General features: G+C 35.7%; 3 protein-coding genes across 5 annotated transcripts; 1 reads left to right on the top strand and 2 right to left on the bottom strand.

Moving 5' to 3' along the window:
- Positions 1 to 2442: 2442 nt before the first annotated feature.
- Positions 2443 to 7204, bottom strand: CYP722A1 (cytochrome P450, family 722, subfamily A, polypeptide 1). Its single transcript, XM_023681934.2, has 10 exons — positions 6945 to 7204; positions 6297 to 6434; positions 5881 to 6202; positions 5135 to 5284; positions 4809 to 5060; positions 4633 to 4731; positions 4476 to 4554; positions 3582 to 3688; positions 3150 to 3268; positions 2443 to 2585 (listed from the first exon to the last, which is right to left on the bottom strand). Exons 1-10 carry the CDS (start codon positions 6995 to 6997, stop codon positions 2486 to 2488), a joined length of 1419 nt encoding a protein of 472 aa, XP_023537702.2. The 5' UTR covers positions 6998 to 7204; the 3' UTR covers positions 2443 to 2485.
- Positions 7205 to 8029: 825 nt separating this feature from the next.
- Positions 8030 to 9793, bottom strand: LOC147791587 (uncharacterized). The gene is made up of 4 exons (XM_087125695.1): positions 9511 to 9793; positions 9252 to 9385; positions 8342 to 8466; positions 8030 to 8267 (listed from the first exon to the last, which is right to left on the bottom strand). The coding sequence occupies exons 1-3, from the start codon at positions 9568 to 9570 to the stop codon at positions 8355 to 8357; spliced, it is 306 nt and encodes a 101-aa protein (XP_086981821.1). The 5' UTR covers positions 9571 to 9793; the 3' UTR covers positions 8030 to 8267; positions 8342 to 8354.
- A 337-nt stretch (positions 9794 to 10130) lies between these two features.
- LOC111799273 (inositol-pentakisphosphate 2-kinase) lies at positions 10131 to 18204 on the top strand. 3 transcript variants are annotated; one of them, XM_087125391.1, is made up of 10 exons: positions 10131 to 10438; positions 10531 to 10648; positions 10889 to 11050; positions 11279 to 11426; positions 13021 to 13061; positions 13197 to 13307; positions 13750 to 14346; positions 14830 to 15037; positions 15641 to 15775; positions 17691 to 18204. In XM_087125391.1, exons 1-8 carry the CDS (start codon positions 10419 to 10421, stop codon positions 14983 to 14985), a joined length of 1353 nt encoding a protein of 450 aa, XP_086981517.1. In that variant the 5' UTR covers positions 10131 to 10418; the 3' UTR covers positions 14986 to 15037; positions 15641 to 15775; positions 17691 to 18204. The 3 variants fall into 3 exon arrangements, with proteins under 3 accessions (XP_086981517.1, XP_023538518.2, XP_086981516.1); XM_023682750.2 differs by having other exon boundaries at positions 10889 to 11092; XM_087125390.1 differs by having other exon boundaries at positions 10889 to 11092; positions 15625 to 15775.
- Positions 18205 to 18238: the final 34 nt, after the last annotated feature.

The following is an 18238-nucleotide window of genomic DNA, read 5'->3' as shown; positions in this document are numbered from 1 at the left end:
TATATACTCCCACAACTGTCCAAGTTGCTGTTATCGCCGCTTGTGCCATCCATGATTGTTGGAGTTGTTGTCACAGGAACAATGTTAGTGATGTTTAATAAGGAGGCCCAAATAAGACAATATCTGCTAGTGGTGGACTTGGGCTGTTACATATATGTTCCCACAATTGTTCAAGTTGCTATTATCGCCACCTGTGCCATCCATGATTGTTGGAGTCGTTGTCACAGGAATAACGTTAGTGATGTTTAATAAGGAGGCCGCAAGAGGACAATATCTGCTAGTGGTGAACTTGGACGGTTACATATATGTTCACACAACTGTCCAAGTTGCTATTATTGCCACCTGTGCCATCCATGATTGTTGGAGTTGTTGTCACAGGAACAATGTTAGTGATGTTTAATAAGGAGGCCAAAATAAAACAATATCTTCTAGTAGTGAACTTGGGCTGTTACATATATGTTCACACAACTTTTCAAGTTGCTGTTATTGTCACCTGTGCCATCCATGATTGTTGGAGTTGTTGTCATCGTTATGTTATCAGAGAGATTTGAGGTACAGTCTAGTAAAATTGAATGATCTTCTTAGATAACTATCAGGATTCATATTGCTTACTAAAAGACGATACCCAGTAGTTTCGTCATAAATATAAGACCGACACCACAATACCCAATAGTTTCATCTTTATAGTCCTCAATTGAAAACCGACCTCGACCTGTTTTAAAGCTTTATAGTCCTCGATCGACCTTAATGAATTAAATTAAAATAATAAGGAAATACCACGATACCCAGTAGTTTCATCTTTATAGTCCTCGATCGAAGACCGACCTCGACCTGTTTTAAAGCTTTATAGTCCTCGATCGAGCTTAATGGATTAAATTAAAATAATAAGGAAAGGATACTAGAAATTAATGATTAAATGAGTGAATATGTTGATTCCCTTAATATTAATTGCTTGAATTTCAAAATCCAAAAGATTTAAAATTAAGGGTATAGGCAATATCTTATAGACATGGGGAGGGCAATTATTGGAGGCGCAAAGGTAAAAAGAAAGCTCATGATTGGCAAAAGCGTCGTCGTTTTCTCCGAACTTTCCGACAACTTTTTAAGGACATTGGGAAATGTTTTTTTTTTTAATTTATTTTAATTTTTTTATTTTCTTGGGATTTGAGTTTGTGCAATAACCATTCACAAATCCCACATTTTATGACTATAATTTCTTTCCTTTTTGTTTTATTTATTTATTTATTTATTATTATTATTATTATTTTTAGCACTTGGTGGGATTGGAAGTGGGGGTTTGGAGGGAATTTGCGATATTTGTGGGGAGGAAAAAAGAAATAGTGTGATTTTGTAAAATATTAAAATTTTGCAAAATGGTCCTTACGCTAAATGGACACGAGTTCGATTATCTGACATTTTAATTGATAATATACGTTGTAATTAGCAATCCAACATTTTATTTTGGGTTGGATTAGATAGAGTAATCGGGTTTGTTTATTTTTTTTTATATATATTTTTTAAAAAAATCATATTTTTAACCGTATATGTCGCGTTAATAACTAAAATCTTATAAACTCAAATATCAAATATTCATAATTCGTAATATATTACTAACATGTGTTACAAACATCAAATATTCTTAATTATAATGTCTCATTATTTAGAAATGTTATGTGAATATTGGCTCATGTGGGTATTTAAAAAATTTGATGAATTCAGGAACCGATCAACCCAACTCAATTAGTATAATTTGGGTTCGGTTCAAATATAAGAAATTTTTATGTATTGGGTTGGTTCATGCATTATCCTAAAACTAATTGGATTGAACAGAACAAATCCGAATTTATTGTTATTTTTTTTTAAAAAAATATATTTCATAATTATTTGATTAGGATTCTCTAACCACGCTTAAAAATATTTTTTTTAACTATTTAAAAGTTAATTTTTAAAAATATGTATTAAAAATGAGTGGTTAATATATTTTACTAATTACATTTTATTTTATTAAAAAAAAAATAAAAAAAATTATAAAATTACAAACTCGAACAATTAGGTTGAATATAAAAAATGTTTCAATCTTATTCAACTCAGCCCACAACCTATATAAATCTTATTTGTTTCGAGTATAAAAAAATTAAATATAATACCTTTTTATTTCGAGTATAAAAAAATTAAATATAATACCTTTTTATAAAAGAAAAGTTAATATAATATTAATAATTGAGGACATAATTATCAGCTTTTGTGTTATTTTATAAATCTATAAACATCATTTCAATAATTATTTAGTGAGATATTATTAAGTCCAATAAATTAATTTCTTTTATTTTATATATCATATAAGACAAAAATTAAAAAATTATTATTTATTTTGAATGACATTTTATTTTATTTTTTTTATGAAAACTATATTTTGACAGAAAAAAAATGTAAAAAAAAATGTAAAAAAAAAGTTTTTAATTGCATTATTATAACATAGAGCAATTTAGGATTCAATACGTGTGACAATAATCGGACAACCGCTCTTAAGTTTAGAAAAAAGTGCCCACTTCTCAATGCTCGGGTCGGAGTCGATCACCTTCCATCTACATAAAATTAATTAATTAATTAGCGTTTTAAAGGAGAATAAGAATTAAGCTAACTTAATTCTAAAAAATAATTTTTTAATAAATGTTTCAAAATTATTTTGAAATTTTGGATAGAAATAAAGACTAGAAAGGAATTCTTACTTTTGTGTATCATATTAAGATACAATAGAGTCTGTATATTGATCAAAGTCATCTAATTAATCTTTGTTTTGTCGTACAATACTTTACTAGATTTCGCTTATCATTTAGTTTTGATTTAGGTTTATGAAATTTAAATAAAATAAGGAGTCTTTATGTTGCATTACAGAGGGTCTCGTTTCAAAAAAATACGCTGTATGGGGGCTTTACCGGGACTAACTGGTAAAAGGCCTAAAACGGGAAACGATCTTAAAAACCAATCGCGTTCCGGTAAAAAATCTCAATATCATATTCGTTTAGAAGAAAAACAAAAATTGCATTTTCATTAACGTGTTTGGCGTCCAAATTTCTAAAATTTATTTTTTCATGAAAAGAAAAAAGGGAAAATGAAAATAAAAAGAAAATGTATAATTGGTCGGTCACCTGTAAGAAGTCACCAAGCGGTGAAGAAAGACAAGCATCATGGCTTTGGCCAGGTTCATCCCTAGACATTGCCTCCCTCCCATTCCAAACGCTAGAAAACTATAGGGCTTTGCTTCTTCCTACACCAACATTTAACCATAAATCTTTACCTTCAATCTTACATATACATATATTTATATATATATATGAATATATGTGCATGTATATATATACATATATATATATAATATAATTTAATTTATTCTCTAACTAGATGGGTGTCTATCAGGTTTTTCTGGTTTTTTAATTTAAAAAAATGTCGAATAAAATGTCTTATCAATATTTATATTTTTTTTTAAACAATTATTTGAAATTTTCAATTTTGTTGACATATTTTAAAATTTATCAGTATAATAAAAAAAAAAAGAAAAAAAGAGAGAATAATATTCTTACATCAAATCTGGAAGGATTGAAGATGAGAGGGTGATGGTAGATAGAAGGATGGGAGTGTAGTGCCCTTACATCAATGTTGACATTCCAACCTTTGTTGACTTTGTAACCTATTTCCAATCAACATTGCCCAAATTAATCATTTATCTACTACTAACATTAATCTAACTAATACTTTATATTAAAATAATAATTATTTTTTATATTTTTTTAGACCCACTTTTTCATTATTCACCCAATGAATCTAAAATGTAATATTCTTATTAAATACCAATGAATCTAACCCAACCTAATTATTAACTAATAAATCTAACTCAACCTAATTAACTATAAAATTTTCAAACATTTAATAAAAGTTACGGACTCAAAAATTAATTTAAATAAGAACATGTATTTTTTGAAATTTATAATAAATTTGGACTAGTTCGATTCTAATTTAAAGTAATCCATGAACAAACTCAATCTATAAAACTTGGATTTATTTGAATTCCAAAAAAAAAAAAAAAAAAATGAAAAAAATAAAAATCAAAACAAATTTGTTTTATTTTAGACTTTCAACGTTGGTAACTTACCATTAATTATTATTTTTTAAGTTTAATGAGGAGGATATTCAAATCTCTAACATTTTATTCAAAGATATAAAATCTCGACTAATAATACTGCACTTCGATTGATACATATTTTCAAAACATGTTCTCAAAGGCGTGGATGAGGATAAACAAATGTTAGACGAAAACACATGAAGGATTAAAATGGATACTTTTGAACGTTTCAAGACTACGGGAACGTTTTAGAAGTTTAAAAATTAAAACCGAACAAATTTGAAATGTAAAACATTGATTCAAAATCTAAAAAAGAAAGAACATGGGAGAATATGAATAGAAAATATGAAATTACCTTGAATTTGAGAGTCTTGGAGGACTAGCCTTGGGAACCATGGCACCACCGATGCTAATCTCAAGGATTCTTTTACTACCTGATTAATTCATAATAACATTATTTAAAAAGAAAATTTGTGACAACATTAATTTTTCCAAAAGAAAAAAATTAATACCTTAGAAGCATAAGACATGTTGGCAAGATCTTCCAACGTAAGGAAACAATTCTCACGATCACGATCTCGTTGTTTGTTCAGTACCTCAAATTGTTCATCCTATTTCGTTTTTGTTCATGTAGATATTTTAAAAGTTTAAAGATTAAAATAGAGAGATAATGTACGAAACAACCTACCTTCAAATTTTGAAGAACATCTGGGTTCTCGTCCAAGAACTTCACCATCCACGTGATGGCACTTGCCGTCGTATCTTGTCCTGCGATCAACATCGTCAATATGTTATCTCCGATCTCCACATCCGACAATGCTCCTCTACTATCGTCGCCCTCCTCCGTCAACAACCGTTGCAAGAAATCGTCGTGCCAAGCTTCTGATCTTCGTCGCTCCCATATTGTCTTTTCGAGTATTTTAATGATTCTTCTTCTTGCCTGAAATTACAGAGTTGAAGTACGGAAAAAAAATGGAGGGAATGAAGAAAATGAGTTGCAGAAATGGAGGAGACCTTGAGGCCGTTGTGGAATCTTGTCCCAGGAAACCGCCATGGGAATGCAAGCATAGCTTCACATACATGAGCTACCTCCTTTTGGAGTAGCTCTAATTCGTCGTCGTTTTGTATGCTCATTAGCATTTTGCACATTGCTTTGCATGTTATCTTCATCAATAAAATTGAATTCGTTAAACAATAGAGACGGAAATGTTAGTAATCACATATCTCAAATCTCCATAGTGGTAAAATATTGTCCAGTTTGAGCATAAGCTTTTAAAGTTTTGCTTTGAGCTTCCCTAAAAGGTCTCATACCAATGGAGATGTATTCCTTACTTATAAATCCATGATCATTCCCTAAATTAGCCAATGTGGGACTCCCTTCCAATAATCCTCCCCTCGAACAAAGTACACCATAGAGACTCCTCTGAGGCCTATGTAGTCATCGAACAACTTCCCCTTAATCGAGGCTTGACTCTTTCCTCTAGAGCCCTCGAACAAAGTACACCCTTTGTTCGACACCTGAGTCAAATTTGACTACACCTTCGAGGCTAGCAACTTCTTTGTTTGATACGTGAGAATTCTATTGACATGACTAAATTAAGGGCATGGATCTGATACTATATTAGGAATCACTTATCTCCATAATTGTATGATATTGTCTACTTTGAACGTAAGCCCTCGTGAATGATCATCTTAAATGAGTCAATGTCTCCCGCCCATCCTCAAAATGAAAGTGATTGTAGGAGTGAAGGTAAATTTACCTTGAGGGCTTGGTTGAGGAGGACAATGGTGGATCCACTTTCCCAGCCTCGAAGCGCCTCAACGATCTGCTGATCGAACTGCGTGACAAAGGAAGCCAAAAAACTGGTAGAGAATAGATTGATGAGATGGCTGCGTAAGAACTTGTGGTCAAGATGCGAGGCGCAAAGCAAACTCCGATGCCCGACTAGCTCTGCAATGGACCTTGTGTACTTCTTGGTGTAGTTGACTCCGCCGTCGTTGAGTATCTGCTTCGCCGACTCGGTGCTTGATACGAACACATGCGTCTCCCCAAATATCCGAGTCTTGAAACATCTTCCATATCTGTTCAAACCCACCACATTATGTCATCTACTATTAAGCAAAAATTAAAAGAAATTGAAGAATATATAACTAGAAACATATAAATTTTGATTACCGGAGGCAGCGGATTCTGACGAAATCATAGACGCCGTTGCTGCTATTGACGGCGGCCATGAATTGGATCGTCTCTCCGATCAAAGGCAATCCTCTGCTTCCAGGAGGAGGAGGAGAATGAGAACTCGGCCGCCGCGCGCTACTCATCACAGAAAATAGGAAAACGATGAGGATCGAGAGGGCAGCTCCGCCGAAAGCGGCGGCCGGAAAGCACCAAAAGAAGAGCGAAAAGGGCATGATTTGATTGTGATTGAGGGGAGGCAGAGTACAAAAGGGTAGGGTTATTGTAGCTATTTTAAAGATGTTGATCGGAGTATTGGCCGACAGAGGGAGGAGATAATGGTAGGATTGAGCGATGGTTGTTGTATGGTATAAAGGAAGCAATGAACTAATGGATCCACCAAAGATTTCTCCATTGTTGAAGTGGAAGACAAATGATGACAGGCTTCGATTTTGTGCTCAGGGACGCAATCCATGAGGGAAGCAACCAACCAAAAATCAAAGGGATTCAACTATGTAAGGTGGAGTCACCGTGTCGCTAAACTATTGAATGTATGACTTAAACCACAGAGAGGCTTCAAACTTGTGAAGCTATTCAATGAACGGGATGAGAAACAAACACAATAAATATGAATAAAACTTTCTGCACCTTAGCTCATGGGCTGCTCCTTTAGCTTCACGTTTTACAAGTTTCTGCAGCATTCTTTTTTGAGCTCGTTCACGATCTGGATCATAGTCTCTGCCCCTAACGAACCTGTGGAAGAATTAGGAACAAGAAATTGCAACCCAGCCCTGCAGTTTCAAAGATCGAACCTTCATCTATTGTTGGAAGATGTGGAATTGATATCATCCTTGTTGAATGCATAAAATATCATTATCTAATATATGCATGTATATATTATTACGAACTATTCTTAGCATCTTTTCCTACGATGCACATATCTACTGGAATCTGCAGCCAATATTGTCCTTTTTGGGCCTTCCCTTTCGACTTCCCTCAGGATTTTTAAAACGTCGGCTAGGGAGAGGTTTCCACACTCTTTATAAAAAATGCTTAGTTCTCATCCTCAATCGATGTGGGATCTCATAATCCACCCCCTCTGGGGCCCAACGTCTTCGCTAGCACTCGTTCCTTTCTCCAATCGATGTGGGACCCCCCAATCCACCCCCTTTGAGGCCCAGCGTCCTTGCTGCCACACCGCCTCATGTTTACCCCTTCGGGGTTCAGCCTCCTCGCTGGCACATCGCCTGTTGTTTGGCTCTGATACCATTTGTAACGGCCTAAGCCCACCGCTAGCAAATATTGTCCTCTTTGGGTTTTCTCTTTCAGGCTTCCCTCAAGGTTTTTAAAACGCGCCTGCTAGGAAGAAGTTTTTATACCCTTATAAATAATGCTTTGTTCTCCTCCCAACAAACGTAAGATCCACAAAATCCCAGCAGTTCATCCATTGTTCCTTCACCAAGAAGTGTCTGGTTTGTGTTAGGTTCTTTCTCCTACCCTAGAGAGATTTTTTTACAACTGGATTATGTAGAAGTAGCTTCTGAAAACAACAATTTGGTGAGATTTAGGAAATTCGAGATAGGTTGATGAGGGATAGTGCTTTTTTCCCCGACTCATCAACAAAGGGAGTGTTCTATCGAATCCAATCGAATCTCTTCTGCCCTTCAACAACGAAGAGTTTGACCGCTTCTTTTTCATTTGGAGTAGTTTAAAATGAGATTCTTGGTCCAGTCTTATACAAACTTCTTGTATAGGATGCCCCACTCACATGTCTCCATCCACATGAACGATTTGGATCAAATCATTTATAGCAATTACAAAGTGAATCGTATCAATAGTATTATAAGGATAAGGCACCCAACCATATCCATATACTATAATAGACCCGTATGGGTAGTCAGAGCAAGGAAATATCATTGACCAATGCCTCGAGAGAATCAGAGTTTTGGAAGAAGGCCACGAGCTATTCTCCGCAAGAAAAGTTGAAATTCAGTTATGTACATAAGTATTTAAGTGCATATACTACAGGAGCAAGCAAATGAACCTGGATTCTTATTATCAACACAAAATTGTTGATGGCTTGAGAAGCAAATTTAGTAGCTCCACATTTAATGGCTGGCTTCTTATTTGCTGATACAGAAAAATATTGCAAAAGAATGCCATTGAATCTCTGAACCCAGACATTAATACCAATGGTTAGAAAGCAACCCAATAACAATCAGAACGTATTTGTACATTCCAAACATAAAGTAAGATGCATTCAAGACCATATTCATGATTCATGAAAAAGGCTGTTTGTTTCGTAATAAACACCAATTTTCTAGAAATTTAGTATTTACATGTAAGATCCATCGGTAAGATCAGGCACCTAATTAGATAAATGAGCGCAAGTGAACACCTTGGTCATAAAGAACCTTCATGGTCATGCTTGTCTAAGGCGTGTAGCTAGTAACCGCATGACGGATGTCTTGGTCATGGTTGTTCAAGACGTGTTGTCCATGGTTACATGCTCGTTCCATATCCCTTTTACTTCCTTTCATGTAAGATAGAGCTTTACTATTTCTTGTTGTGTCAATATAGAGGGTGCATGACTGGTCACCAAAATTATGTTTACATCCGCCTGCTAAAATGCCCCAAAATATACTAGATGTGACTAGTTGTCAATTCTTCCTACCCGAGTTATATGCTATCAAAATCATCATTGTTGCTTATTCGCCTTTAGCCTATAACATTGTTTTCTCTCAAATTGTTTTCAAGAATTTTCTGGCTCATGTTTTTAAAAAGTTTCTCAAGCATACGCCAAGACTTTGGCTTCCAGGATAATCATCCTCTTCTCCATTTGATAAGTTAAATTTTCTGCTCTTGTTCAGTTTTAGCTAAAGAAAAAATGCAATCAGAACAGATAACAGTAAATGATGCTAGAACCAAATGCTCGAAACAGACCAATGCACTCACCTTCCATTCGCACTGCGGACGTAAACTAGCCTCGTCAAATTCCCAAGCTCTTCGTCCCATTCCTCAATTCGCTCATCGGAAAATTCCGTAGCCTTCCCGCTTTGCTCGTACTCCATCAACAGCATCATTTTCCTCTGCATCACAAAACACACACAAAAGAAGAAAAAAAAAAAAAAAACCTAACGATCAAACCAAAGGAAGAAACAACACTCACATAAAGTAAATCAAAATCAAACAATTCACAATAATTATACACTACCTTTCCAATCGCGAGTGAACGAGCCAGGCCAATACGACGCTCTTCTCCCTTACGTTCCATCGAATGGATTCTCCTTCAGCGCACAGATCTTCATCGACAAGCTTACACACCAGCACTCTTCTTCTTGTTCTTCATTTCATTGTTGCTTGAACCAAGGTTTGATAACTCCGCCATGGATTCACCAACTAAAGATCGACAAGCTCCCTGCACAACCAAAGAATCAACAATATGAGAAAATGAGATCGGGTACGTTAAAACTAACTTCAAAGAATTTCACCAAAAATAATAAGTTATATTTATTTTGTTTTTATACTCCAAAAAAAGCATCTAATAAATATTTTCGAGAAATTTTGATTTTTAATTTAATAGATTATTGTTGATAATTTCATTAATTAATTAGATACAAAATTAATTAATTTTTTTGTTTTAATAATAATAATAAAATAAAATAAAATAAAATACTTTTAATTGGTGAATTTTTAAGAAAATAACAATTTAGTTTTTGAAGTTGTTATTTATAACAACTCATTTTTATATTTAATATTAAAAAAAAAAGAGAAATAAATATTGAATATAATATTTTATTTATATTTATATGATAAATCTTCCCAAAACCCCGCCAGATTGCGTAGAACAAAAACATCGCATCCCTGTAATCCAAAAATTGCCTTTCCCTCTTTCAGATCTCATCCGCTGTATTTGATCGACAAGTCCCGCTGAGCTGATCGTTGCACCTCCGTCCCCGAAATTCCAATCCCAATCTCGTTAAACTCTGTCTGGTTCAATTCTTTTTCACATTCTTCTCGCGATTATTTTGAGGTTGTTTATTGTATTAAATCATAGCTGCATTGTGGAATGTGGGATTTCTCGGAATATCTAGGGTTTATATCACCCGGTACCTGCGGACAATGTGCGATTTTCAGATCAGGTATTTGAATCTTTTTCGAATTTGTGGATGATTCATTATTGGGATGTTGTTGCGTCATTTTTTTTTTTTTTTGACGGTTGGAACAATTTCAGAGGACGAACGCACGGGATGGAGATTGTATTAAAAGAGAAGGATGCTGTGGATTGGGTTTATAGAGGCGAAGGAGCCGCTAATATTGTTCTTGCTTATACTGGCTCCTCTCCAGCTTTTGTATGTTGAATTTGTGGCCCCTTTCTCTCATTGGTCTGTCATTAGGATGAATTTGGCAGTTTATACATTGTCGCTGAGACTTTTCTGTAGTTGCAAGTGTGGTCGGGAAATGGGGCATTGGATAGCTAGGATATTGTTAAGATCTAAGTGAAGGGATGATTTAAATTCAATCTAGAAAGGAGAGAATATTGAACTGGGGATTTGTAACTTTTTTGGGACTAACTATTCTTCTTGGTGTAGATTGGAAAAGTTATGCGTATTCAAAAGGCTCCCATCAATGGGTCACAACGTGCGAGGAGTCCAACTGCATTTACCAAGTACGAATACTTGTTGTGGGGTGACATAGGAAACCTTGTCTCATGTACTGACAGGGACATTGCTGCCCAAACCTTTGTGCAGCATGTAATGAGCCCCTTATTAGGTTCCAAACACGTCGATGCTGGTGTATGTTTTTCTTTTCCTCTTTAAGTGGGTTGATAAATTTCCGGAAATACAGCTGATTGTATACCTTTTTCATTTCGTCTAATTCTACCATTAAAAGTGAATACATGAACTGTTGTTGAGGCTGTGATAACTTACCTTGTGGACTTGATATAAATTTCTGAGCATGGTATTCATTTACACTTGCAGAAACTTGTCAAAGTAAGCAGAGAGTTTTTAGAGTTGGCAGAGAAGGAAGTACGTAGTCAACGGCCATCTTGGAGGGTAAATACTGGAAAGATTGATACACAACGTGATTATGCTCTTATTCTATCTGATCATTCCATATTCCCTCACGGTAATAATAGTTTTTCTACAGCTTTTCTATTAAATACTGTTGTACCTCTGCATTTTGTTATATAGAAGCGGACAGCGTGCATTTGTAGTCTGTGTGGACTTGCCATTTGTTCACTTCAGGACAAGGTGAAGAAGCTGTCTACATTCTAGTCCACTTGTTGATTCAGACATGGTCTTTCATGCAATTATTCTACTATTTTCTTTCAAAGTAGCATGACTTGTTTTTGTTTTGTTCCCAATGGTCCCTTCTCCCCAAGAAATGAACACCAAGGTGCAGATAGAGCCTTTGCACATTATACGAACAGGGTTTCCTAGTAGGTTCACATGATAGCAACTTCTTCTTTGAAAGAGAAATATAAAACTACTTCCTTGGCTTGATTTATTTTAAGTGGGGAGCTGCTAGTAGCTAAGAAATCGAAGAAATAATAGAATTGCATCATTTTGGAAGGAATATTACAAGGCTTCCCCAAGCATTCAAGTGGTTTGGTGCATTGAGCCCACACTCTTCCGTTCTTTAATATGCTGCTCACTAATTAACAGTTGTCTTTTTTGTTTGGTCCCGGGTAAATGATAAGGGAGACAAGAGTCTAACAGAAATATAGGAGTAACTAGCAGAATGTACATGGCAGCCTAACCACCTTACCTATCTCAACTCACTATTAACCTTACCAGTAGCAAACATCAATCAGCCTCGCCATATATTATAAACTATTTCCCAATGTATTGAAAATGTAGTTGCTGCATATACCTTCCAGGAATATGGTTCTTCCATTGCCCGAATTAAATCAACCTTGCTATCTCTACTTCCCCCACGTTTAAAATGAAAATTCTACAATAATTTGAAGTTCTCATCTAGATGCAAAAATTAATCTTCTATCCATTTTGGTATCTACCACCCATGACATCTGCCCCCATTATACGTCTATGCTCCCCCCTCCTCCCTTTCTTGTATTTGGAGATAAAGGGTGGGGGTCACCGTTGGGCATTTGGGGCTGTTTTGTAGATTAGCTTAGAAATGTTCACAATAATGGTAAATTGTAGCTGAACTCATTGATATATTGGGGCGTCTTATGTCCATTGATTTAAATCTGTCGACTTATCTTGGTGTAGGAGGGCTAGTTTTGAAGTGAGATAGGTTCTTTAATGACTAATGTGTTGTGGCATTTTGGTTTCATTCTCTCCCTCTATCTCTCTCCTTTTTCTCAGAAAAATAAAAAGACTGCATCTTCTGAGTTGTTTTATAGTTTACTATAGACATTTAGATATTCGGGATAACTTTTCAACCTATGATCTTGATGAATGGTTGATTGTTGTGCTGTATATGATTGTGTTGATAGACTGCATCCATCTTCTGCATGCTCTTGAAAAATATAAGCCAATGGATTTAGAATATGAAGAACACTCGAATATATTTCTGTTTCCCACTCTTGATTTCTGTTGGGAATGGAATGTTATCTCACCAATTGCCTGGCCTCACTTGCAGCCGTGATCTCAGGCCGATGGTGACGTCCTTGTTAATTTCCCCTGATTGTTAGTTTTCACTTGTTTGCATTATTTCATCCTGGTGATTGAATTTTATTCTCTCTCTATTTCAGGTGCTTTAGATGGGGAACCTTGCATATCTGTTGAAATAAAGGTACTTCTTACTTTTAGGTATTTATTTTGGTTTTTTAGGCATCAAGTAGTTTAGTTCTGCCAGCATTGCTCCAATGAATGATTAAAAGTGGTTCACTTTTAAATTTTGTGTTTTGTTTTCCTCTTTCCCCCAAAGCCCAAATGTGGGTTTATCCCATTCTCAAGGTTCATAACCCATGGAAATGCTGTTAAACGGTGTATGACTCGTTTCAGAATGCACCAAGCCCTTAAGCTGCATCAAGAAGAGGTAATCTTTCTTCAACCCTCCAAATTAGGCTTTGGGATCTCTCATCCCTAAACCCTTTAGGCCTGTGTGTTCTTCGTTTGTTGATAATGAGGTTCTTATCTCTTATTTATTTATTTATTAAAAAAAAAAAAAAAACTCTTTTAGAGTATCATTTTAAAGTTAAATTGCAAATTTGGTCTCTATGGTTTGGAGAAAGTAGGAATTTAGTTTATCTAGTTTTAAATGTTAGAATTAATCATATGGTTTGATAAAATCTTCATAAATTGGGGATTTATCACATCATAAGGACGAAAGTCTTACTTTTAAAATCACAAGGACTAAACTTTAACTCTCCCAATTATTGAGACCAAATTTGCAATTTAACCTTATTTTAATTAATCTCGCTGCTTTAATTTGTTAATAATTTAGTTTTCACTGTTGTTGAATTTTATTTATTTTGTAGATATCGGAGTTCAGTGATTATGATCCTCTAGATCTCTTCTCGGGTTCCAAGGATCGTATACTTAAAGCAGTCAAGGATCTTTTTTCCACCCCTCAAAACAACTTTCGTGTGTTCTTGAATGGCTCTCTTATATTTGGGGCCTTGGGTGGTTCTGCAGAAAATACTGACGTGATTGTTGGAGAAGCATTTGAAGATGCACTCAAGTCTGACGTTCGAGCAGATATTGGTCTGTGTACAACTAGCTTGTTACAGCTTGTCACTGAAACTTTATACAAATCTGGAGTTCTGGATCGACTTCTTGAAGTCCAGAAGCTTGATAGTTTGGACATAGAAGGTGCTATTCATGCATATTATGATGTAATTTCAGAGCCTTGTGTGGTTTGTGGACAGTTGAATGAAGCTGAAGAATTGCATAGATATGCCTCTTTGCATTCCCTCCCTCTTGATCAAAGCTTAAAGATTGTCAAAAACTTTTTGATAGCTGCTACTGCTAAAGACTGTAGCTTGATGATTAGTTTTAGGCGAAGAGTATGTGAAGAATGGGGCTCTTCAAATAACACAATACGCCTTGAATCAGGGAAATTTTTTGATTATAAGGTACCTGTAATTCATTTTTTTTCATTCTGTTCATTTCACAGGGATGCCAGATTATTTGAAAGCATTTTATATTATAACTTCTCCAAAAGAAATTTGAGGTATATTTACGAGGAACAAAAAGAATTGGCTTTCAGAAACAGTTGATGAACATTGAATCAAGCAAGCATCACACCAACTATTTGGCATTATTATAATGAAATTTGCTTATGCAACTTATGTTATTAATGATTTGTCAGGTCAACCAATATATATGGATCTTTTCTTTTCAATGATATTTAGATACTGCATCTCTTTTAGCTATTGTAAACTATTTTCCATCTGCTTCAATTATGAGCTTTACTTCAATCAACCGTGTTTTTGGAAACCAATTCAGTTCAAATCTAAATGCACAAAAAGAAGTGATTACCAGTTTATTTAGGTTTTCTCCTCTTTAAGGTGTCAATTATTTGTGATGTGGGAAGTTATTTGCTTACTGTATTTCAGGCACACTTCATTGACTTGGATTTGAAACCTATGAAGAAGATGGAAGAATATTATGAATTGGACAAGAAGATAGTGAGTCTCTACAGGAAAATAGAGAAAGGGAAAGTTGGTGATATTTCAAATGCAAAATTTTACAAGTCTAAGCTTGGAAAGTAGATCCCCAATATTAAGGAATAATTGCCTCACTGAGGATTTATTTGTGTATGTGGTAAGTCCAATACTTCGGCTGCTTTCCTTACTATATTTTTTATAGTACGGATGTCATGGAAAGGGCAAAACATGTTCTGGACTTATAGTTACACACTAATTTATATTTACTGTTTTACTATATTTGTTCATGGCTGTCATAAGATACTTTGTTGTAACAAAAACTATCATATGTTATCATGGTTCAATGATCATGTTTTATGATCATGACTGCCCTAAAAATCCTTGGATAGACTTTCGCCCATCCCAAGGTTAGTTCTAAGTGACACTGAGGATTTTAATATATTAAGTTATTAAGTTTTCTACTTTGAGGCTGGAACTCAGGAAGGGTAACTCAGATATTCTAAAACTTTACCACTAGATCCACCTCTTGGGGGTTATGATTATCATGTTGATTTTCCATAATTTACTTGTTTACCTGGCTTCCAGTCTTATTGATCCATATGTGCATCCTTTAGGAAAATTTCCAAGCATTTAGTTTTCAGAAGAATGAAATTATTACCAGCAAATTGCAGATGCATACATTTTCCGTGTAGATTGAACTTGTATGATATCTATAATATAATTGATTAGCACTAATGTTCACAGAATACTGGCGATGCAGGGTTAGTGTTGCCCATGTCTATATCTGGACCGTCAGATAAGGATTTGTGGGGTATGCTTGAGTGCTGTGTATCATGGTCCAATGCAATGGCTGCTCTTGGCTGTATCCTTCCCTAAAAAAGGGGCGATTGAAAAGGTCACTCTCTTGCACACTTTGATCTTATTTGTATTTATTTTCTGCATGGAAAACAAAAATCTCTCAAAAATTTCGTTCCAAAGGGAAAAAAAAATCTCATAAAAGGCTGATTGGTTAGGTGGCAAAATATAAGATGAGCAGGCAATTCCTGATAGAATTTTATTCTTCCATTAGGAGTTCTTGTATATTTTGCAATATCTACAAGTATAAAAGATTCCTAATGCTAGTTGAGTGCCCGGTTCACCAATAGATTGACCCGCACTTAATCCCATGGCTTCTCCCAATTCAACTTCTCTGAAGTGGTTTGGCATTGTGAACAATTCGTTAATTGAGTTGCTTTAAGAAAATAAAACGCATTCTCTTATTGATTTGATGTTATTTACATGTCTTTTTCCCTTGGAAGCACTCCTCATATAGTGCTGCCTTAAATGGGTTGTGTTTTGGTCAATTTAATGACATTCAAGTAGTCATTGTGGAGAAAAATGATTGCCTCAAAGTATGGATTAATACACTATGATCAAAAGCCAGATCATACTTCCATTCCATAGATAAAGGGTTCCTGGAAATACATTGATAGATTAGAGGTGATAGCCTACCCGAGGTCAAAGCTCTCGGTTCTTGACAGACTTTTGGTTGTAGAATAGAACTTTCAGGGATGACTACCCTTCCATATATGCTCTCAAGTCATCTCTGAATTGTGGTTTTATGTTACACCATCTTGGAATTTAAGTCTTGGAAGACGCCTAGGCTCGATTATCCAATGCTCTTTCGAAAGTTGAATTAATTGATCGGGAGGATTTATGGGTCTGGAATTTATACAAGAATGGCTTCTCATCTATCTCTGTCCAGAACCCTGGCTTCATCGAGCATAGCAAAGAAAACTTACAGAAGATGATCTTGAGGGGTATTATCCAAAAAAAAAAAAAAAGTTGAGTTCTTTATGTGTAACTTAGTCATACTTGCTTGAACACACAAGATGAGCTCCAGCGTGAATCAGCGGGCATTTCTTTATCTCCTAGCTGCTGTATTATGTGCAAAAAATGGCCCTGAATCTCAGTCACCTCGTCATATCTTGTTCTTTGCTAATTCCTTTTAGGATTTCATTACACAGTTTTGGTTGCTCGATTGCATTACCTAACAATGTATGTATGGTCTCTTTTGAATATCACTGTGATGTCCTACATTGGTTGGGGAGGAGAACAAACCACCATTTATAAGGGTGTGGAAACCTTCCCCTAGAAGACGCGTTTTAAAGCCTTGAGGGTAAGCCCCAAAGGGAAAGCCCAAAGAGGACAATATCTGCTAGCGGTGGATCTGGGCCTTTACAAATGGTATAAGAGCTAAACACTGGACGATGTGCCAGCCTTCTCGTTGTCCCCCGAAGGGGGGTAGACACGAGGCGGTGTGCCAATAAGGACGCTGGGCCCCAAAGGGGGTGGATTTGGGGGCGGTCCCACATCGATCGGAGGAAGGAAAGAGTGCCAGCGAGGACGCTGGGCCCCGAAAGGGGGTGGATCATGATGTCCCACATTGGTTGGGGAGGAGAACAAACCACAATTTATAAGGGTATGGAAACCTTCCCCTAGAAGACGCATTTTAAAGCCTTGAGGGGAAGCCCGAAAGGGAAAGCCCAAAGAGGACAATATCTGCTAGCGGTGGATCCGGGCCTTTACAATCACTCTCCTTGGGCACCCATTCAAGAATGAAAAAAGAGATTTTCTCAGACACAATCCATGATTTTGAATCTTTTACTTCTTGAGTTTTACAGCTCTCACATGGTGTGTGTTATATATCCGTGTACTTGTTCTCTTTTTTTAACTTTCCTCCATCTATACTTCACCCCTTTCCTATACTAATCCTATTCCAGTCATTATCTCACCTCATAATTTGCTAGAATTGTATTCTTCCATTGCAGGTATGTAAAACAATGAAAATTGACCAAGAAACTAGAAACTTTCTGAAAAGAGAGGTAGCTGACATAGTAGCACGCACACTGCACATTGCAGAGCAACGCCTCAGCGTCAAGATGGTAGATTGATTGCACAAAGACCTAATTTGATGAGGGCTAGTGTAGGGGAGCCATGTGTAATACAATGTTCCAAGTTCTGAAGGGGAGTTGGGGCATTCAATGAAAGAACAACACAAATAGACAAGGGACAGAGTTTGGAGAAGACGAGATCGAGGGATTGAGGAGAAAGGTCATGCTTCTGATTTCACCTCATTTTCCCCTGCATTCTTAGCTTCATTTTTATTTGAATCTGATCCATTTCTTTAGGTGAGTGAAGTGAAATTTGACTTCTAGGAACCCTACTCTGTTTCTGTTCCTTTTTATGTCATGCATTTTTTTTTTCGTAATAATTTAGTTGTCTAAAACTTTGAATCTCTAATCTTTTGGTCAAGAATATATGTTTTAACTAATTATAACCAAACCAACCAAACCATTTCCCTGTTGCGGTGAAAGTT

This window comes from Cucurbita pepo, chromosome 7 (assembly GCF_057944985.1).
Source record: "Cucurbita pepo subsp. pepo isolate OVF chromosome 7, ASM5794498v1, whole genome shotgun sequence".
Classification (NCBI taxonomy): domain Eukaryota; kingdom Viridiplantae; phylum Streptophyta; class Magnoliopsida; order Cucurbitales; family Cucurbitaceae; genus Cucurbita; species Cucurbita pepo.
This window is presented reverse-complemented; position numbering and strand designations above follow the sequence as displayed.